Genomic DNA, 21,816 nt, shown 5'->3' with positions numbered 1-21,816 from the left:
GAATACCCAGTTCAATTATGTGTATGTTAATATCCGATAAATATTGGTGACATTATTGTATAGTACCTTGGTCGAACCATCATCACTTCGTCCCTCCAGACTTCCAAGTCGGCCTCCTCGCCCCACCAGCCCCAGCACTATCAAACCCGGTCGGCGACCGCACCCGGTTCAGATCAGGGATCTCATAAGAAGCCAAGGTCCTCTGCCGGCGCACCGTCGCCCAAAAGTCATAGCTCCGGTCCTTCCTCTTGCGCTCGCGCTCCTCCCTGCCCCCGCGGGCCCTGTCGGCCCTCCGCCGCGCCTTGGCCTCCCTGCTGGCCTCGGGCTCGAGGGACCTCGCGCCCTCCTTGGCGGCCTCCCACGCCCTCTTGAGCCGTAGCCAGGCGGTGCCGCAGTATACCTGCACGCGCGAGGAGAAGGCTGCGACGAGGGTGGCGAGGATCAGGAAGAAGGAGATGGGCAGGCTGACCTCGCCGATGAAGGCCATCGTGGGCAGCTGGTTGTCCCACTCGGTCACGTTCATGCCGAAGAGGGAGGTGAAGAAGGAGAGGGGCAGGAAGATGACGGTGAAGATGGTGAAGATCATGACCGACAGGTTCTGCGAGCTGGCGAGCTCCGTCTGCAGGCGGGACCAGCGCACGTCGTCCACCTGTGCCTGGCGCTGGGCCATCTCCAGGAGTTTCTCATACTGTTGGGGACAAGTAATGTCAGTGGAGATCAAGAAAGAACAGGGATGGGAATTTATCAGCACTCACGTCTCCCCTGGTAGCCGCAACCCTGTCCAGCATCTCAGTCGTCTGCGTCTTGTACTCGGCCAGCCTCGCCAGCGCCTCGCCCAGGTACCCGCGCCCGTTGTGCGTGATGTCCTTGAGGCCGTCGCCCTCGTAGATCTCAAGCATCCTGGCGAGCATGGTCGTCTGCGTCTCGAAGAGCTTCATCAGCGTCCTGAGCTCGTCCTCCATGTCACGCAGCTCCATGAGGGCCGACGTGTTCTCGCGGTTCTCCCGCTCGGCCTGCTCGATCTCGCGCTTGTGGCGCTTCTTGATCGACTTTGCGCTCGTCTCGGCGAGGTGCTCGTCCTCCGAGTCGACGTCCCTGAAGGTCTGCATGCGGAACTTCTTTAGGTTCCATGTCATGCGCTCGGTCTAGCAACGGCACATGTTGTCAGCTTGCAAGATTCAGGAATGGGACGAGGCAAGAAAAGTCATACCAGTATTCCGATGGCTTCCTCAAAGATCCGGAAGATTTCGAGATCGGGGTGTGAGGATCGGTCGAGAAGGACGGTGACGGCGTGCAGGGCAACAAAGGCAGCCAGGTCTAATGCATTCTCGCATCTCCCAGTGAGATCACCATTCAACTCGTTATAGATGCTGTTCCTCAGGTCTGCCTGCTGGAACAGGGCTCCCTCGGACGGGCGAGACTCCCGTTTTGGGAAGAATGTCGTCAGGGTCGTGGTGTCAATAGCCCACAGCCACAGCTGATCTACCATGAGCAGGTTCCCATCCCGAAGCAGCTCCTCGTGTTCGCTCTCGGATTCCGAGGTCGCGGCCTCCTTCTGATTCTCAATGGTCTCGTGCAAGAGCTTCGTGCCGACCGAGTATCTTTGTACCAGGGCCTTGATCGATTCCTCGTCGCTCCAGGTCTTGCCGACAAAGGGCCGCCGTGGGTTATCTTTCTTGGTGAGTTTGTACAGCATTTGGTCGTCGTCACGGGCGTATGTGTCTCTTAGAGAAGGATATCCAAATTGGTCCAGTGTTCGACGGCAGTTCAGTGGCGGATCGTGGCCTATATATTCCCAGATCACGCGGAGCTCGAGCGACTCGAGGTCGGCAATGTCCTCTGGCACCGGCCTGGAGCGGCCGTGGGCGAGCCTTCGTGTCATGATGCTTCTCCGTTTGATGATGTGCCTGTACGTGTCAAAATGAAGATACGGGAGGTAGACGTAGAGGTAGGTTGGCGCCGGGCCGGCGTTGAGTTGGGGGCTTGAGTAGGACAGTCGTGGGGACGGCGCTGAGTCGGGAGAAAAGTAGTGGACGGCGGGCTTGACAAATGACGGCTGAGACTGGGAATGTCGGCCCTGCACGTGCTTTGAGACCCAGTTCTCGTTGTTGAACAGCTTGCTGAAGTCCTGACGGTGTGTCTCTGATAGCTTTTCAAAGATGTCCTGGGCCATTGTTAGCATCGTGAAAGTTCCATCCGTGGTATTCTTTTCTCACTCACCTTGACCCAAAGAGGGTTTGTGAAGGGCAGATGGATCCACATGAACTTCCTCCGGTCAGCGTTCGGCCTCGAGAATCCGGCAGTCAAGTCCATCATTGCATAAGTCTTGCTAGGTCTATCGGCTCGACCTTTGGATCCCGGGTCCAAGCCCGTGTGGTCCGATGCTGCCCTTGCACGAGTCTCAGGGGCGTCATTTCCTTCATGCGTATCTGAATCATCATCCCTGGGAGATAGCTCCAGGTCAGTCGGATCCGACATGGTACTTGCCGTCACACCGCTACCTCGGCTACCAGGACGCTGGAATCCTGGTGTGGACAAGGTTGGGAGTGTTAGACTGTGTGGACGCCTGCCGACTGGAGGAGGTGAGGAGTTTCCCTCGCCCGTATCAGGCCTTGCTGATGGGAGTGTGACGACAATGTCGGGGGAGTCTGGCCGCCGCTGTTGCTGAGTCCCAGAAACATTAGACTTCCAGAAATTCTGCACGCCTGTCAAGATGTTCAAGCCGCCACCATGGTGACCGCTGTTGGGTCCATCAGCTGCAGTCTGAGCGCCGTGCCGCCGCGAGACACGCTTCAGGCGCTCCTCCAAGCACATTTCGGGCCCTTTCTGTAGGAAATCCGCGAGGTGATACTTGGCGATGTACAGGCGAATGTCAGACTCGAGACCGGCATCCGGATCCTCATAAAATCCGATGAGCTCGACCTTGACATGCTCCTTGAGCTTCAGGGGCGTGTGGATGGTCTGGCTGAGGCCCTCAGCTTTGGCGACGGCAGCGGCCAGGTCCTGCAGGTAGGTGGCCAGCGTCCGAGGGTTGGTGACGCCGAATGATGCGCAGTGGGCGTGGTCGCTCTCCAGGGCAGAGTAGATCGTCTCCTGTCTCACGTCGACGATGGCGGATTTGATGGAGACGAGAGGCGCAGAGAACTGGACCTCGTCCGCGTAGTCCAGGCCGGAGCCTGAGAGCTGGGAGTCTATGGTCTCGTAAAAAGTCCAGACCCTCATCTCGCTGACGATGTTTGTGAAGTCGTCGTGCATCGTGATGAGGCTCTTGTTGCTCACTCGGATCTCGTTTACCAGGGATGTGGGGAGTGGCCGCTGCAGGTGCAGAAGCAACTGGATGCTTTCGCTCAAATTGCGCATAGACATGTAACTGGAGCCGCGGTGTGGTGTTGCTGGCGATGTTAGCTCCGAGTAAAGTAATATGTATACGGTGTCTCTTACCAAAGAAGGTGATACCGTGGCAGTTGAACAGAAGCGGGCGATACTTTTCGCTCTTGCTTGCCATGAGCAGGGCCTTCTTGACCACCAGGCCACCGATGCTGTGGGCGATGAAGAAGAGAGGGCGAGACGCATGCTGTCCTTCGCGCCGTTGGAACACGTTCTCCAACAGATCCCTTGCAAGTCCCTCGAGCGTGGTGTGGTCAGTCAGCTCACGATGCCTGTAGAGCATGGCCCTCGCCGTGTTCGCGTAGCGACGGATGCCCTGTCTGACCCAAAGGTGGGCTGCCTTGGGGAAGTTGCCGCCGATGCCAGGCGTCAGGATGGCATCGCCAGCCAGCTCCTTGATCGCGGGATGCGAGGTCAGGTCGTCCTGGTCAGCGTTGCCGAAGAAGTTGTCCGGAAGGGGATCTCGGGTCCAGGTCTCGACAGGGTCCGCCCCGGGACAGGGCACGGTGATGATGTCGGCCTTGGTCTCGTTGTAGCCCACGCCGCCGACCTCTCCATCGACGTGGGCGAATCCCGGCTCGGGGTCCCAGTGGGACATGCTCGTCCGGTTCGACGCCTCATGCTCGCTGACGCGGACTGCAGCCAGATTGCCCTTGACTGAGCTCGGCCCAGTGGTGGACTGAGGCGTGTCGTGCGACTGCGCACTCGACTGCTGTGCCTCCGGGAACTCGGGTCTGGACGGTAGGGGATCAGATTGAATGCGCTCTGGCGAGTCCCTCAGTTCGTCCTCGAGTCTTGAGTCGTCGAGCGCGTCTGCCACATCTGCAGGTACAGACGCAGATGCAGACGTCTCGGATTGGCCCTGCGAGACGAGGGGCCGACGGTCCATTCTCAAATGCTGCTAAGCGCGCTTAGGAAAAAATCACGGCTGTGGGTACGACTTCAACATTTCATCTGTCAACAACGACGATCGCGACCAGACAGAAAACCCAAAAAAAAAAAAAAAAAAAAAAAAAAAAACAAGATAAATGAACGGCCAAGTCTGACAGGTAGAGATATGGAGCCTGGAGGAATGCGATCAGACTCATCCTCTTACCTCACGAGCCCTGGAGCCACAAAGGCTGCAGGCTCCAATCTGACATGCCCCGGGACTGCGCCCCCAGGAGGGAGGGTCATGAAGCCACCGGGCGCCAATCCATCAGCAGTAAAAAAGTCGGGGCGTGTTTGCCTACCACCTGCCCGGGAGCCGGCGCGCAGGAGCTGAGCCCGCTGAGGCACATCTGACCCGAGAAAACGATCCACACTAACGCTGATCAGCGTAGTCAGAAAGGGGGGGGGTCATCTGCGCCCCAAGAGACGCAGGTGGGAGCTGCCGAGATGCCGTGGATGGGGCACCTGCACCTGGGCATCATCCGTCCACACAATGTGGCCATCCGGCCTGTCACTGACAATTGTACACTGCAAACATTTTAATTACCAATGACTAATAGCAGCCCACCCGAGGGTTGTGCTCAGGCAGACGTGCAGCGCTTAAGTCTACGTGTTACATGTCATTCTGCCCGTGCTTAGAAACTGTACTGCTTCTGGATCACTTGCAGGATATCAATTCCTTTATCGGTTTCCTTGTGCAACATGTAGATCAAATCCTTCATAATATCGAGGGTTTCCACATCAGCCGAGATGCAGGTGATAGGCACCCGACCTCACTAATAGGGCTTGTCTGATGACTGCCAACCCCGATTCATCGGCAATGACTACACCTATACTCGTAGCAATGTGACCTGGACCGAAACTGATCTAGTCATCCGGGAGGGTGAAACTCTTGCAGCATCATCGGCTGTGGCTTCAATCCCCGGCCAGACCCTTTTGCTGGCTTTGTTTTGATGCTTTGATGCTCTGAGGATATCCAGAAAGGCTGATAGGACGTTCGAAAGTTTTGTATAGAGTACTTTACTGCTCTGCGGACGGGGACACGGCCGTCATGGTTTCGCTCGCCCGTCTTGGGCAGCATGCGTGAAGCCAACAAGGCGTCGTCGTGCGGCAAACCGTTGCCAGTCAATGTCTGAAGAAACCAATTTGGTGATAATGGCCTGTAGAGTCCCGATGGGGGGATGCAAGGGACCGTTTGTATCCTGGCAGGTCTATGCAATTCACACAGAGATACCAATCCATGCAAGATCCCCATTACTGCGGAATGTACGAGAAACGTACAAATCGTCGCGATAATCCCGTTAGAACCACTGGCTTTCTTTTTGAATACCGATAAATGCTCCCATTCCGTGGTACTCCGTAAATAGAGATACTATTTGAGAATGGCAGCTCAAGGTGGGGGATCAACCCAAGCCAATACCATGGGCCACCAGGTTGGGTTTGTGATCTTGAAGTCATGAACAAGGCAAGGCGGGTTTGATTTTGACTTGGCATTGTGGAACTCATTCAGGTACCAATCTTCTACCAAGAATTTGGCCATATGTTGAACCGGCATCTTGGTGCAGCCCACAATACGGGCAACTCTCATGTGTGACTGTCCAGGATCTAGTTTCTCAGCTTCTCTTGCTTGAACTTCAACCTCATGTCCTAGGTGCCAAGTGCCCGCCAAGGAAATGGTATGAATGCTGCATGATGCTGCTCCTCAACGGGCTCATTATCATGTGTGTTGATGTGAGCATGCCTCAAATGATGATGTGTGACTCAGAATTTGAAAATTTATATGTTTTTGAACTTGTAGGGTGGCATGGATGGAAACATAAGCTCAGTTCAACTTGATTCTGCCTGCAGATGGACAGAGTAAAGGGCTGTGATTACGTAGTCATCCTTGAAAGTGGACATATAGAAGGCAGTGACAATTTATATTATCACATGGACCCTGTGCACTCAGTTGTCCAAGATGTGTTATGAACGACTTCAGCCTGACTGTGCAGATGAATTTCCAGGTGGTTTAACAGGTTCATCTGCTTTGGTAGCACAGGTAGCCTGGCAGATGTCTTGGTAGTGGAGCCAAAGACCAAAAGTCAGACCTGGCCCGGATACAACCCGGAGTTAACACAGCCAGCCACACATGAGTAGCTAAGTGTCCACACTCCTCCAAGTCATCCACTGCGTCCTTGGCACTCTCTCTCAACAGCCAGGCATGCCAAATACCCTTCAAAACATACACCAAAACAAGATACCCCCAGAATCAAGTGCCAGCCTTTCTGGATATCCTGAGAGCATCAAAACATCAAAACAAAGCCAGCAAAAGGGTCTGGCCGGGGATTGAACCCGGGACCTCGCGCATTGAAGCTTCAGGGTGTTCCCTAAGCGCGAATCATACCACTAGACCACCAGACCAGTTTTTGTTGCTGAAACCTCTGCTTTGGTGGTGGCTATGGAGCCAGATTTGACTCGGTAGCGGAGCTGCATCGGAGGTGTGGGGGCGGATGGTCCGTGCGTTAGCGGCCGAGTGGGGCTTGGTTGAAATGTGTCTGAGAAGAGGGATACCAACGTTTCCCGAGGAACTGGTTGATATAGAGAGCATGGCTTGTAGAGGTGCTGGGACATCCTGAGTCTTTGCATTTGCGAACATTAACTCGAGACTCTAGATCAGTAAAGTGATCAGCAACCCCACACAAGGTATTACTTGAGTTCCTACGTGTAAAGCAACTAGATGACAGGTTGCCCTGGGAGGCGGTGCTGAAACATAATTGTCGTATAGGGGAGTTGCACGCACGCGGCATCTTATCCAGAGGAATCACTACCTGGTTCTCGTAAAGTTCTCCTTCACAGAGCCGTTGCAGCGATGTTCTGCTCTGGTTTGACGACCGTTCGTAGTTCTCCTGGCCAGCATAAAACACGATCGACACTCGCCATCCCCCGATATTGCCAGTGAGATCACATCCCATACGATGTTGTCCCAAAGGATGACCTCCAAGCTCCCGTGACACAACCTCATATGGGATAACCTTAAACTTCACATAGAATAACCTCCTCTGGGATAACCTCCTCTGGGATAACCTCCTACGTAATAACCTCCTACGTAATAATCTTTGATAGGACAAGCTCTTATGGGATAACCTCCTATGCTTGGATTACCCACCTAGGTCTTGTCTACCTGTCATGCGCGCGGAACTGTTCCGGTGTTGAGCCGGGCTCGTGGTAGGTGAATATGAGGACAGAATAAGTCATTGTGCTTTATGACCCTAGTCAAAGGGTAATTTGAGGTAAGCAGCAAATCGAAGTGGATATGAAGAAAAGCTGGTTGTGTTGTGTCGGGAGCTTGGAGTTGGCGTTCATCCTGTTCTCTGCGTGGTCGATCGTGAAAGGCAGCGACGTATTTATTCTCGTCCAGAAACTTCCGGTACTGCCACAAAATTTGACCAACAAACGATGATATTTCTTCATTGGGACTGAATACTGAAAGGAAAATGTCGCATGCAGGCGTCGTGGGGGATGAATTCGGCAAGTTACAAAGGTAGACCACATGATCCCGATAGCATTGCTCTACGAGGGGGCTAGATTTGGATTTAGTATTCTGAGGGGGTGAAGACGAAGCTGGGGGAGAAGGAGGAAGAGACTTGGGAACTTGATTCGATTTCAATATACATGGCTCCGGCTTGTGGCTAACACTTGGGAGGAAACGGTTGAACAATTTTATTCACTTCGCCCTCTTCGCACTACTTCTACGAATAACTTGGTCCAAAGTTCGTCTTGATGGACGGAGATATCAAGATCTGCGGCGTGTCCGACAAGCTCATTTGTTCTTTGTGGGCCGAAAGCTTGAGGCTCTACCAGCATCGCAATGTCATCTTCGACATTCGATAAGCCACGGCCGCTGTGGTCAAGTCGAGGAATGTTGTCCTTGGGTGATGATGACGTTGCACCTGGGCCTTGCAATCCTGTTACGTTTCTTGCAGTAGCAGTCAAGCTGATGGTTCCATTTCTGCCGATTACGTGGCAAGCGGAGAGAACATACCTCGGTCAGGTCATTTTGGTCAAATCATCCAGTCATCTGTCACCTTGAACACGATTCTAGTGTTCAAGCGAGTTGCCCTTGACCACCGAAACAAGCCAGAAATCGTACATATGGAGCTCATCGAAGAGCTGACTGTCTTGCGTCACCCGAGTATTTGGGGAAACAAGAGCATGATCAAATTTCAGGGAATCTGCTGGGATGTGGTCTCAAGCCCAATTTTCAAACCGGATAAATTCTACACGACAGTGTTTCCTCGAAGGTGCCTGAGACCTGGCCAGTCTTAAGTTTTGAGAGGCTCGATTTGGAGACTTGTATGGCTTCTCCAAGACCAGCATTGGCCGAGCTTTGAATTTGAAAGAGTGATAGCGAATTCGCTGGGACATTAGTGAGCGTATCGTGAATATCCACTTCAACCGTGGGAAATGAAATCCACGATGTCGCAAACCCTAAGCTGGTTCAACTGGCAGACACCGTCCACGGAGATATCAAACCCCATAATGTGCTCATTTTTCAGGATTCCATGGGAATATACAGGGCAAAGGTGGCTGGCTTCAGCTTTTCAACATGGTATGCAGCAGAAGACGAAACCATTCCCTTGCCGTCATCCTGACCTTGGACAGCGCCGGAATATGAGTGTCACAGAGGAAATGAAGGATCTTACGAGTTCTACCCTGATGAGTGTCGGAGGATGGATGTTTATTTTTACGGGCTGCTTTGCTTCAGGTTGGCGTTTGAGGAGATGCTATCTGGTATCAGGGAGCTGCCATCTTGTATGCTGTGGCAGTCCCCGAGTTCTGACAAGCTTGAGAATAGCCTGCAATCAGATATGGACATTCTCGATGCGATTAAGGAAAGTGGACATCTGGTTCAGATATCACATGTGCTCTTGGAGGCACTGCCCTCGCAAGAACCATCGCCGGATTGTCAAGACCAAGAGCGTCTGAAGCAGGTTCTCGACAATTCTTAGTCACTGATCCAGATGGAAGACCGAGTGGTGTCTTCGAGCTGATGGAAATATCTGGTGTATCAATGTGTGTATCTGTGGGACATCCCAATTCAAAAGTATCTGAAGTACTAATCTCTATATCAACCAGGCGATCTGAACTTCCACCTGAAATTCAGAGCGCTGACTTAATAACAAATCTCTCATTCGAGGTAAGCGCACAATCTAGATCAAAGGCAGCAAGATGTACTAACATGGGCAGATTTTACCTATAGCTGGAAACCTATACAGTTCAGGCTACAGAGTACGCCAAAGCTTGACAGAATGCCTTCGTGAAAGGATATTGATAGAGAGTCTGGGTGAGAACGAACTCGACTCCACCAAGTTGAAGAACGACCTCTTTCAGCTAGCAATCTGTCACCAAATTGGATTCGGGACCACCAAGGCACCAGAACAGGTCGCACTGCTGCTTGAAAAGCCTGGCAAATCTCAAGAATCTCTGGCCGAGACTCTGGAGACAATTGCGAAGAGATCAAATAATTCGATCAGTGGGACAATATATCAGACCTCATATGACGCTCAACTCAACTCCCCAATGCACACGTTTGAATATTATGTCGAGAATAACAATCTTGAGGAAGCAGTAAAGACAATCCGAAGGGAAATAGGAGATCTTCAAAGTGCCATTCCCGACGCATTCCCCATTCTTGGCACACTCCGGGCAGTTTTAGCAGAGATATATTTCTATCAACGACAGTGGTCAAAGGCCGAAGACATCTGGATTTGGATAATGGACCACAAATCTTCCGACCAAGCGGATGAAATCAGCATCGAAAAGAGGAACTTGGCCACAGTCTATACTAATCAGGGTCGTTGGAATCAAGCCGAAACCCCTCTTCTAGATCTCCTCCATGAATTTGGAGGAGATCAGCCGGGAGAACGGCGCAAGGAGACCAGCCACATGGTTTTCATCCTGCACGGCCTCGGAATTACTTACACAGAAATGACTTAATACGCAATGGCCCAAGATTACTTGCAGAAGGCCGTTAAGCCGTTTGAAGAAGTCCGAGGTCTACAAAGTCTTTCGACGCTGGCAGCCATGTGCCATTTAGCAGAATGCTACCTTCATCAGCACAACTTGGACGGAGCTGTCAAAACCTGCCACAGGATCCTTGAATTGAGCAAGGGGATGTGGAGTCCTGAAGACCAAGCCCTTTTATCCGCTCAAGAGATTTTGTCCGCTTGTTTCAGTGTCCAAGGCAAGATGAAGGAAGCTGAAAAGATGTTGTCTGATTTGCTTCAAACAAGCACGAGGATCCATGGTTCAGGTTCGCAGAGGAGTATCTGCCTCCTCGGCCATCTAGGCGAAGCATTCTTTGTTCAGGGTGATTTTGAGAACGCAAGACAGACTTTGGAGGCACAGAAGGCCCAACTCGAACTCCGGGACATGTCGACACCGGTAGGCAACCCACAAGTCCTGACTTGCAATAACAATCTTGCAGCAATTGCATGGAGAACGGGACGACATCTTGAAGCAAAAGTACTGTTTGAGAAGGTGCTGGAACAACGGCGACCTCACTTTCCACAGAATCATCAAGCCACCCTGACAACGATGAGCAACCTAGCGGCAACAAGAAGCTCGTTGGGCGAGCTTGATGGTGGGGAAGAGACTTTGCAAGAAGTGAAGGAGATCCAAAGTACCACTCTGGGACCAGTCAATGTTGCGACGTTACTCACGCAATTAAACATCACTAGCACTTGGCAGGGAGTGGGACGAGCTCAACTAGGATCATATAAAGCAATGTTCTGGTGACATATTCACAGCGGGGGTAGGTATAAATGAATGTGTACTGCATCTTAGAAAAGACAAGAGAAAAATGGCCAAAAGCAAAAAATGCGGCTTGTGTGGATTGAACACACGACCTTCAGATTCCTTGCTGAAGTTTTCTTCCTACTGGTTGTTAGATGTCTGATGGCAAGGGACTTGACAGTGGATTAGTGGTACTCACAGTCTGACGCTCTCCCAACTGAGCTAAACCCGCTTGTCGTATTGCGCTGTGTATATCAATATCAAGGACAATGCACTCTGAGTTCGAAAAACTTGTACTGGCTCAGTCCTAGCTGCATGACGGAGGCCACGAAGTGACGCCCACGCTAAGATGGACCATGCCAACAGGGGCAAGACTAACATAGACGCCTGCAAAATAAACCATCCAAGCACTGCTGCAGTCGCAAGAAGAGTTGCGCCTCAACACAGATTTCAACCCCTGAATTGAGACCAAGTAGGAATTCCTTATCTGCACATCTATTTATCTTGCTCATTCATGTTGTAGCGTGGGTTACCCGCACGAATTTCGCGAAAGCATGACCGACTTCCAGTGTGCCGAGGGAGACGAGGTGCCAGAGTGGCCGTATTCGCCGCCAACAGCCGATTCAACCCGCCCGAGGTGTTTCGCACCGAGCACTTCGATCCGAACACAAGCGTCCAAGACAACAAATCTGGTGCGAGCCTGAGGCCATATCAGATCGTTCCTTTTCGCGACGTGCCAGATACCAATGAGAAACACGGCAATGAGGAATCCCCCAGGAAAGTGACCACCATTGGAGAGATAACTCCTTACATTCTATGGTCACAGCTATTAAACACGAATGGGAAGCGTTGAAGGTCTACCTCGGCGTTGTTTGACGGCAAAAGTGGGCTTCAAAGCCATCCAGAGGAATACCGAGTCCGTAATCCTATCCCCGCTGATAAATATCATCCTGATAAATCCAAGCTGCGGGCGACTTTCTTCCGAGCCGCAAACCACCGCGCGGATCGCGGTGTTGTCCACGATAACGACGAAGACGGAAAATGCAAGGACCGTGACAGCCTGGCATTCTGGCAACTGACAACCATGATGGCAAGGGTCCATCACCCGAATGGAGCTGGGCTACAGCGCCAAAGGCTCTTGCGAGAGCAAAAGGGCTTGACTTTCTCTTCCGAGTCAACACATTTGTTGACCTTCTTCAAGGCAAATCCGCACAAGACTTAGTCGATGTTCCTCGGAGACCTTTAAATTAATTTCTTGAGAGCAACAAGCAGATGTCTTAAAGGCCAGCAATGAGTGCAGTTGGCTTGAAGCATTTTGGGAGGTGCTAAAGACGAATTATATGTTCATAACCTTCCGCCCACATGAACTAGGTGTTAATGCAATGCGTAAGAAAAACTTGTCTGTCAAAATTAAAAAGGATTACGGTAACACGAGATCATAAAAAGTGATGTGAGTAAAGAAATTAGACGAAAGCATAAAGAGAAAAATATTGACTGAATATTGGAAAAGGATACAGTGTGTGCTGAAGCAAAAAGCAAAAAGTGCGGTGATACGAGAGAATCGCGGAGCTTCAGATAGATTTTGTAGATGAAGTTAACTTCAGTCTGACGCTCTCCAACTGAGGTATCCCCGCTGATTGATGTTTTTTCTTTCTTTTATACATCCCATATTGGAGACAGTACAATACACGCCGAATCACTTCTTGATCATGCTTCTTTCGTGGGTTACCTACATTTTGTGCACCCTGCATAGATGCGGAAGTACAACTACCTGTTGGGGACTGATCTCAATGAGTGAAATGGAGCTAAATTGGTCATGAGAATGAGAATAGGAGACAAAGAATAGATCGAAAGTGTGCATGAACGTCACTGCATGAGCATGAGAGGACGATGATATTAGGATGTGCCTCCTCCGGCTAACCCAGCGATCTTTTTCTTGCACCTCAGTCACAAATGAACATCGCATACCACTGTATTGTAACCAGACTTGACTTAATGCCAGAGAAAGAGATTTCCAACCCTTGAAAAAAATTTGAACGCTGTACATGGATAGTGGCACTCATTACACCTGGGTATGTAAATAAAGTTACCCTGTTTGTATGGTTAATTAAGCTAAGTACTACAATATGTGTGAAGGCATACATTTGCACACCCAGCCATAGACCGCTCCGCTATGTATGCATGCCCTAGATCCCAACCCACTTTGCCTACAATTTTCTTCCCTTCTTTGGCAGCCAAAATACGGCCGCCGATTGCCTGAATGCCCAGCTCACCATAGCTACACAAGACGCACAGCGGTGCGGCTTCTTGAAAAACATAGTGACAGCCACTAAACTTGATTTTCGGTCCAAAATCATGTCAGGCCGATTTGGTGACAGTCACCACGGGCTTGTTGCACCTGATCCCACGTCTTTATAATGGTTTACCTATGTCTTGTAGATGTAGTTGCCCGATGTTAACCGGATTTAGATGAAAGCAGGCGCCCTTATAATGAGAAGATATAATGGACTGGCTGTACAGCGTTGGGTTACTATCATCTGAATGCACGATTAGTTCAGGTACACAGGCAAACCTACACGATGGGGATTTGAGATTAGCAGCAACACACTGCTTAAGTTTGAAGACGGCGGAGTCTCGCAATGCTGTACCTGGCTTTTTCTTTTACTAGCACCATTTCCTTAGATAGTGATTCAGGTCACTCTTTTACCAATAAGCCTCGCAGGCTTGCATGCCACTAGTGCATGTAAAGAGCATATTACTATAGCCTATGTGCCCTTCTACATGATATTAAAGACTATCATGGTGGCCCCCAAGGGGGGGGGGGTTGTGGAGGTAAAGCAAGGTTTCGACTGGCTGGTTTAGGGATTTTGTTAATGGTGGTAAGCTGCTCACGTATTTGTGGATTCTACACCAGTTTAGATCAGGCTGCTTTTTTGCAAGATGTGATGTCCCTCCTCGCAAGCTATGATATCTCTTCACGGAAGACAGCAGATCCCTCACCTCCGTGGACTAAAGGTTGAAATATTAGGTTTACCTGTAATAACCAGTGCATGAGAAGTTATATCAATAATTCTACCAAGAACCTATTTCAAGTATACAGAAGAAAGGCCCTTGGGAAGCCTTTGGATGGGTCATTTATCAACATATATGTCGCCTTTATAATATATATGTCATTGTCTGTATGATTTGGAGTCTAAACAAGTTGCCATTATGTAAGTTTGCTGAAGTGGGCAGGAGCATGAATGATGCGAGGCACAGGGTGCTGTCTAAGGCAGACTCAAATATAAGGGACAAGCCAGCTCCTTGAAGACAATACAGAATGCTGCGTTGCGGTTATGCGACTGGGTGGAGAACTTTAGGTACGTCAAATATAGCAATGCAGTGTGTACTTGCCTGTGTGACTTGCAGCAGGCACGTGGCCGCAACACTCATGTCTCTTGGGTACTCGAGCAACGCTCCATCTGAAGCGAAATTGCCTTTGAGGTCTCGCTGTGATGTCAAGTAGGAGTAAAAGGGTGGGCATGTGATGTTTTGAGAATGAACTCGTTTAAGATTTCACTTCTGTGTAAGTGACAGCACCCGTCGGGTAATCTTGAAATACCAAACCTCAACTTTCCACCATGGACAATGGCATAAGTCTACTGGGTGCAGTAGACTTGATAATAGATGGATGTGTTGCATTTGTTAAAGAGAATGGCTAGCCCAGAAAGTTCACCTTTACAGAGCCTTCTCTAATGTCGTTTTCTTTGCGGTATATCTTGGATGGGTATGATGAATGAAGAGGTTGCTCAGAGCAATCTAATGTATGCGCTGTCACTGAAGGCTCTGATCAACAGTGTCTACGACACCATGCGATACGAATTGTCTCACATCCATTTTCAGTCCTGCACTGCATCCGTCACAGCAATAAGAAGACGGTGCATAGATCTTGCCGCCAGATTCGTCGGAATGTTGGGGTTACAGGTTCTCTTACAGGGCACAGGCTCTTGCATGGTGGTAGGAACTTGGTCAAGAGAAGATTGCTGAGATTGCATCATTAGAGGCACTGTTAAATGTTCTTTCTAGTGAAAGATTACGCGCATACTCTACATTGTATGAGGATGGGAATGGAGGGATGTTACCGGATTAACGACAGAGTGGTTGATAAAAGGAGTCACTGTGTGGTGTGGGAAGACGGCACCGCGAAATCAGCGAGTGTCACTCGAAAGAAAGAGTGTACGAGGTGGCGGCGGAGACCTGAGTAAAGTCCGTATTCAAATGCAGTCTACATGACCTGATATATGGTATTTTCATCTTCGTGCATGCCGCGAAACAGCTGGCTGTTAACACGCGTCCTAGGGTGAATCCCTTTGACACAAGAGACACGACCATAGCGGGTATGAATATCCTCCGATGGAGTAGAGCCAATGCTGGTTCCAGAAGATGAGGCCGTTCTATGACCTTGGTGACATGTGATCACACAAGTACCCAGGAGCTGTGTGGCTTGAGCCCGGATCCAACTCGACCATTCCAAAGAAGAAATGCGACGACAGCTTCACTGAACTTTATCTCTGCTCCTACCTTAATGGGTCTGGTGTCCAAGGAGGTAGACGCTTAAAATGACTTGTGGTGTCAGATCTGTGTTCAACAACCTTATGACATCCATCCAGTATGTCTATATAGATGTCTTTCGTGGCAAAATTAACTCATATCAACAAGGCTCTCGAGAATTGTATCTGGCAGATCCACCCCTCTACAGTTTGCCAAGTTCCAGATTACCCAAAGGAGATTTGCGCCAGCCAGGAATATCCCTGGGATCGCTCGCTTGAGTACACCCACTGCTGGCGTAGTGGATGCCAAAAACCCCCCCAGCACACTCAAGCATTTTTTTTTTTTTTTTTTTTTTCAAGATCAGAAAATCATACAATTTCTTTTACAGGATGCACAACCAGTTCTGATTAAGCAATGCAGCCCCATGCAATGAATGTGCAAGCAGTAAATATAGCTGTTTGCACACACACTCTCTCAAATGCAAAGAGTGAGATGGGCTTTACTTAGACTATATAGCGCAAAACTCTTTTGTTAAAAAAAAAACCAACAGTGGTAAGAGGTATAATTAAATGTGTACTGCATCTTAGAAAAGGCAGAAAAAAGGATCAAAGCAAAAAATGCGGCTTGTGTGGATTGAACACACGACCTTCAGATTTCATGCTGAAGTTTTCTTCCTACTTTTGGTTAGTTACTTATTGCGGAACGAGCTGAAGCCTGATTGAACTGACAGTCTGACGCTCTCCCAACTGAGCTAAACCCGCTTGGATGGTTCAAATTAGAAATTCAATTCTGATAGAGTCACTGTTTGTCAAGCTTACAATTTTATGACATCAGGCATCACTGGAGGTAGGGCGCATGCTCAGAGTGGGCACACCTAAGGCCATGGGTCAGAGCATACTGAAAGGCACACTGTGGTTAGGAAGGGGAGTGTCTTATAAGGCCTTGTATACACTCGCCAGCGTGGACATAGCGAGGGCCAAGGAAGAACTGGAGCCTCTTGATGTTGCCACATCAATGGCAGGACCACACTCATCGAACCGGATACAGCTAGCGACGCGGGTACACTGGAGAATCTGAGTGGTGTGTGCAGTGGTTTCGAGGAGGACAGCCGAGGCGAAAAGAAGGGAAATAAGTAGAGTCCGTGTTACATTCAGGGCCTAGAAGAGGGCGACATGTAAGACCTGATGGGGTGGTGCTCCCACCCCTTGGAGTCATCACATGTGGAGGCGTACTGCCAAAGCCCTCGCGTAGCTGGATACATTGTCTCATGTAAATTACCCTAGTGTACCCAATCTCCTAGGATATTATAATCTGTAAGGGTGGTGGAATACAAGCAGAGTGACTAGTGATACGAAGCGAGTAAGCAGCGCAGGAGTAGCGCTCAAGCAGTATATTCATAGAGTAAAGTACAACTGAACTTGACTTCCTCCTCCCCTCTCTTTCTTCAACCAAACTCCCCCCCCCCCCCCTTTTTATAATGTGAGCAGCTTCCGCGACGCGGATAAGCGTTGGAAACGCTTGCATTGTTTTCCGAGACGGATAAGTGCCATGGTTCTTTTCCGAGTAGATCCTTTCCTTGTGATGAAGATCCCTGACATAATCCTACTGACAGAGTGACGTTCTCAGTCATGGCTTCGAACTTCTTAGTTGTCCAAACGCATATGTTAAGACGGGCGCTATTATTTCTTCGCTGTGCTTCATTTTGTTGCTTATTCGGAACGGAAAAGCTGCACTGCTTTTCCGACGCGGATAATATTCTCGGGTGCTAGAAATTATGTCCGAGTTGATCTTGACCTAATGTAATGAGGACCGCTGACAATTTTGGAATTAGGATCAACTAATATCGCACGAGTCATTGGTTTAAATGCTACGCTAGCCGTGGTTAATGACCCATTCTTGTGTAATAGTTTGTATTTTAACGGCTTGAGCTATAGTCGCATTCACAGCAATGAAGTTGGCTAAATGGAACAATACCCTCCCTTCCCAGCGCGGTTAATAAGTCTGGTCCTCCAGGACCTTTCCTGTGCATCTGTTGAAGTCATCTATATGATCTGTTCATTCGTCTTATCGCGATGAAAACAAACCTACTCCGGCCTCTGCTTCTTGCAGGGAGACAGAATTCTTCTTCAGAAATAGATTGTGGTGGCCTTGCCCGACAGTTAAATTTGCCAAATGCCACAATTCACGAAAGCAGATATGTCTCGGCCGGCACCAACCTTACTTTCCCCATCGACCATCCGACTTGCAGCCCCCAGTCTCAAGTCGTCAGCACCAATGTTTGCCAAGTTTCCCTAACTGCAACCACTGGACCTCAAAGTCAGATCAGATTCCAAATTTGGCTGCCAATCAACTGGAATGGCCGTTTCCTTGGCGTAGGCAATGGAGGCATGAGTGGCTGTATCAAATACAACGACATCAACTACGGTGCCTCGCATGGCTTTGCTACCATCGGGAGCAACAACGGCCACGACGGGACTTCTGGCTTGCCTTTCCTCAATAATTCCGGAGTGGTCGAAGACTACGTTTCTCGCGCTATCCACACCGAATCTATTCTTGGAAAGGCAATAACTGAGCACTTTTACGAGGCCAAGCCGCACAAGAGCTACTATCTAGGATGCTCCACTGGCGGCCGACAGGGATTCAAGGAGGCGCAAGATTTCCCCGAAGACTTTGATGGGATAGTAGCCGGCGCACCAGCTCTAGACTTGAATGCTCTCATGTACTGGACTGGTCAATTTTTTCTCAAGACAGGAGGTCCTGACTCTCCCAACTTCATCTCGGCGGCTCAGTGGGATCTCGTCGTTGAGGATGTGCTCAAGCAGTGCGATGGCCTTGATGGATTCACTGATGGGGTTATCGAGGATCCAGACCTGTGCAACTATCGTCCCGAGGCACTGATCTGTGGCGATAAAGCAGGAAACTGTCTGACCGGGGCCCAGGCTCAAATTGTTCGGGCGGTGTTTGAGCCCGTACACGTTGGTGGAACTCTTGTCTACCCTCGTCTTCAACCTGGCGCCAATTCTACTCAACGTTTCTTTACTGGAAAGCCTCACGATTATCCCAACGATTGGCTTCGATACGCTATATACAATGACCCCGGATGGGACATCGCGACACTTTCCTCCAGAGATTGGGAAGCGGCATCAAAGAAGAACCCCGGAAACGCGGCCACTTGGAAAGGTGATTTGTCCCGTGCTCGCGACGCAGGAGTCAAGATTCTCCACTTCCACGGCCTTGAGGACAACGCGATAAGCAGCGAAAACTCGGCTCGTTATTACAATCACGTGTCGCAGACTATGGGATTGTCATCCGATGAATTGGATGAATTTTACAGATACTTTAGAATCTCCGGAATGGGCCATTGTCGAGATGGAAACGGAGCGAGCTTCATCGGTGCCAACGAGGAAACGTTTTCGACTTTTGATCCGGCGAGCAATGTTCTTGCCGCTATTGTCGATTGGGTCGAGAACGGGGAGGCTCCCGAGTCGATTCTCGGGACCAAGTACGCGGGCGGATCCAAGAATTCTGGTCAAGTTCTTGCGCAGAGAAGACACTGCAAATACCCACGGCGGAATGTGTATCAAGGTCATGGAGACGCTGCATCGGCCGATAGCTGGCGTTGTATATAAAATAAAGCCCTCGCATACTCTCCTGAGGGATATAACCTTACATATGTTGTACTGCCATAGAATAACCTCGTACAGTATAATTTTCTATGTCAAAATCTCCCATTGGAATGCCTCGCATTGGAAAGTCTCATATAGAAATATCAACCAGATGAACACCCACAATCTGACCCTGCTCCTCTTCGCCCTCGTCGTCGTTGGCAGGCTGAACCCCTGTTAGCTGGTATCACGAGAAACCAACCCCTTAGTGCTATCATTAGGCTGTTGGATATAAGTGCGGAACGGTCAAGCTGAGCCACGGCCATGGAGTCTCCAGACTTTGGAATCAGCCATGCCGAATGATTGCGAAGCAGACCGCGTGCAAGGTCATCGAGCATGTTGCAGATAGGTCAGACATTGACTGCCTGTGGAAACTGTAGCAAATTGAACGACAAGATACTTACGCGCTTCCCGTTGCCATTTTTGGCCCCAGGGCCCGACGTGTCACGGTTATGGCCACATCCACCACCATGAGATGGGAAATGCAACAAGGCGCCATCAATTCCAGCTTTAACAGACCAGAGCATTTCCCAGTTTTGCCGTCAAGTGGGTGTGCCGTCACAAAGACAGACAGTCAATTTCAGTTCATATTGGGCAACGCGGGTCAAGAACATCTCAAAGCTACGGTCATGGCGGTTTTCAACATGTATTTTGTTTTTCGTCCAACAGCAACGAGCACAGAAGCAATACTTCATTGCCGTACTTGATGCCCCCCCCCCCCACTCCCGGCGGGACGTAGACAGGTGGATGATAGGTCTTCCTTCTATGCCTCCACCTGACCTTTAAAGCCAGTTCCGCTGCGAGCTTCACGCAATGTACATCGCGGCTTTTGCAACCTGATAATGGGGCAGAAATTCTAAGCCACTCTCCACCTAGACATCTGGCCTGAAGTCTCTGGCAAGATGGAAATGTTTGTAGTACCACTAGCCACCCAACCGGTGAAAACCCCCCTCGAGCTCCCCGCGAGCTGAATTAGGGATGCATGAGTCAAGCACCGGGACCTCGATCCCTGAGTATTCCGTTCCAGACGACCTTGAGGCTCTCTCGGCCGTCTCGGCCGAAATAACGGTAATGTTGCCTGTCGTTCAATCACGGCTCGTCCCGAGCATCCGGACCTATTTTTTGTTCAGGGTCCCTGATTCATCCTCTGGGTGCCATGCTCACGGCAGGGTGTCCCCTTGAAAATCCTAGAACGCTCATTGCCTGTCATAATCCTGTGGCAACACAGTTCGGGGTGGTAATGACTATGTTCCCGACAGATACTTTGCAGGAGATTGCCGAGGAGGAGACATGTAACAGTAATACGTCACCGATGACCAGATAATGACGCTCAAAACAGGCACAGGAAAAGGTTATTAAAGGACAGCGCAACGGCCGTGCCATGAACATCCGGTGATATTTGTGAATCCTGCTGGAAAGGGCGATCTCAAGCTAGGAGGCTCTTCAAAAGTAACATACTGCCAAGCAGGGGTTGAAACTGTTTCGTAGGAAATAGCGACATGCCAGTCAATTGATGAGGGCAGATGGTCGCTTGCCGAAATTGTACGAGCCAGGCTCCAGGTGAACCGTTCCCGTAAGCCGAATACATGTTTGTCGGTGTGGGAGGCGCTCGCTCCAAGTTACCGGTGATTCAAGTCAGTACCGATAGCATTTCGGAGGCTCTCGCGCCAGGACTAGAGGTGCTCTGTTATGCTCCGGGTCCTAGCCCAGTGCTCGCACAATTGCCTCCCTGAGTACTAGTGTGAGGCACGCGACAAGTCTTCGCATATTCAGGAGCCGCGAGCCACCAGCTCCTACTAACGCACGACCAGCAACATGCACAACGAGTATTGAATGTTAGTTTCCGCGGGAGAAAATACCTCAAAACGTAAGGCTCGAGCGTCAAGTCTTTTCGCTACGGCCGGGCGACAGCATCCCGCTCGCGGGTCGCGGGTGGCGCCCATCGCCATCCACATCAACTGGGAGGCCGGTCCTTGCTGTTGCCTGGCCGGTGTAGTCAGTTGCACGGAAAGACTCAGTAGACTTGGGCTTGGCGTTGGAATAAGAGGCCGCGCACCATACTAATGCATCTTTCTGTCGTGATAATGCAGTGTCTCGACGCCGCTGACCCGTTCCGCCCCTCCGCATAATTCCGGTACAAGGCTAGCACTCGTCCCACTTGGGTTATGCCGCCGTTCTCCCGCAGGCTTCCGACTCGGACGTCGTTACCCGGTCAGCCGGCTGAGGCTCAGGCTTGCCTGCGGTGAGGGAGTCCGTTCGTCCAGGCTCGGTCTATCACTCCGGCCAATGCGAAATGTCTTTGTAGTAGTGCACTGTCGTTCTGGGCCCCGCTCAGCCGATGTTGAAAGACGGCCCGAAATGCTCAAAACGAGCATATTGGCAACTTTCGCCGCTTGTCGTCGACAGAGCCAAGACATCCTTGGCCATGCTCGAGGTCGCTTATGTCGTGCCTGGGGCGTGTTGTGATTAAGTTAGTCTCTGAAGAGTTTTCAATGACTACAAAGAGCCATTGTAAAGTTACAATCTGCCT

The 21,816-nt window shown here is 50.4% G+C and overlaps 2 protein-coding genes and 3 non-coding genes across 5 annotated transcripts; 1 reads left to right on the top strand and 4 right to left on the bottom strand.

Moving 5' to 3' along the window:
* Nucleotides 1–82: 82 nt before the first annotated feature.
* On the bottom strand, nt 83–4,276 carry INS49_009320 (uncharacterized protein; the record flags this gene model as incomplete). Its single annotated transcript, XM_043170051.1, has 5 exons — nt 83–688; nt 756–1,145; nt 1,211–2,164; nt 2,221–3,392; nt 3,442–4,276. The coding sequence occupies 5 exons, from the start codon at nt 4,274–4,276 to the stop codon at nt 83–85; spliced, it is 3,957 nt and encodes a 1,318-aa protein (XP_043024616.1).
* A 2,351-nt stretch (nt 4,277–6,627) lies between these two features.
* On the bottom strand, nt 6,628–6,717 carry INS49_009319. The gene has a single exon. It is a non-coding gene; the product is annotated as a tRNA-Pro (tRNA).
* A 4,459-nt stretch (nt 6,718–11,176) lies between these two features.
* INS49_009318 lies at nt 11,177–11,323 on the bottom strand. The gene has a single exon. It is a non-coding gene; the product is annotated as a tRNA-His (tRNA).
* Nucleotides 11,324–16,239: 4,916 nt separating this feature from the next.
* On the bottom strand, nt 16,240–16,382 carry INS49_009317. Its single transcript has one exon. It is a non-coding gene; the product is annotated as a tRNA-Asp (tRNA).
* A 1,411-nt stretch (nt 16,383–17,793) lies between these two features.
* INS49_009316 (uncharacterized protein) lies at nt 17,794–19,467 on the top strand (the record flags this gene model as incomplete). The annotated part of the gene is made up of 3 exons (XM_043170050.1): nt 17,794–17,819; nt 17,939–19,154; nt 19,399–19,467. The coding sequence occupies 3 exons, from the start codon at nt 17,794–17,796 to the stop codon at nt 19,465–19,467; spliced, it is 1,311 nt and encodes a 436-aa protein (XP_043024615.1).
* Between the last annotated feature and the right edge of the window lie 2,349 nt (nt 19,468–21,816).

The sequence above is a fragment of the Diaporthe citri genome, assembly GCF_014595645.1.
Source record: "Diaporthe citri strain NFHF-8-4 chromosome Unknown scaffold_4, whole genome shotgun sequence".
In the NCBI taxonomy this organism is placed as follows: domain Eukaryota; kingdom Fungi; phylum Ascomycota; class Sordariomycetes; order Diaporthales; family Diaporthaceae; genus Diaporthe; species Diaporthe citri.
The sequence above is the reverse complement of the archived record's forward strand: the minus strand, read 5'-3'. Positions and strand labels throughout refer to the sequence as shown.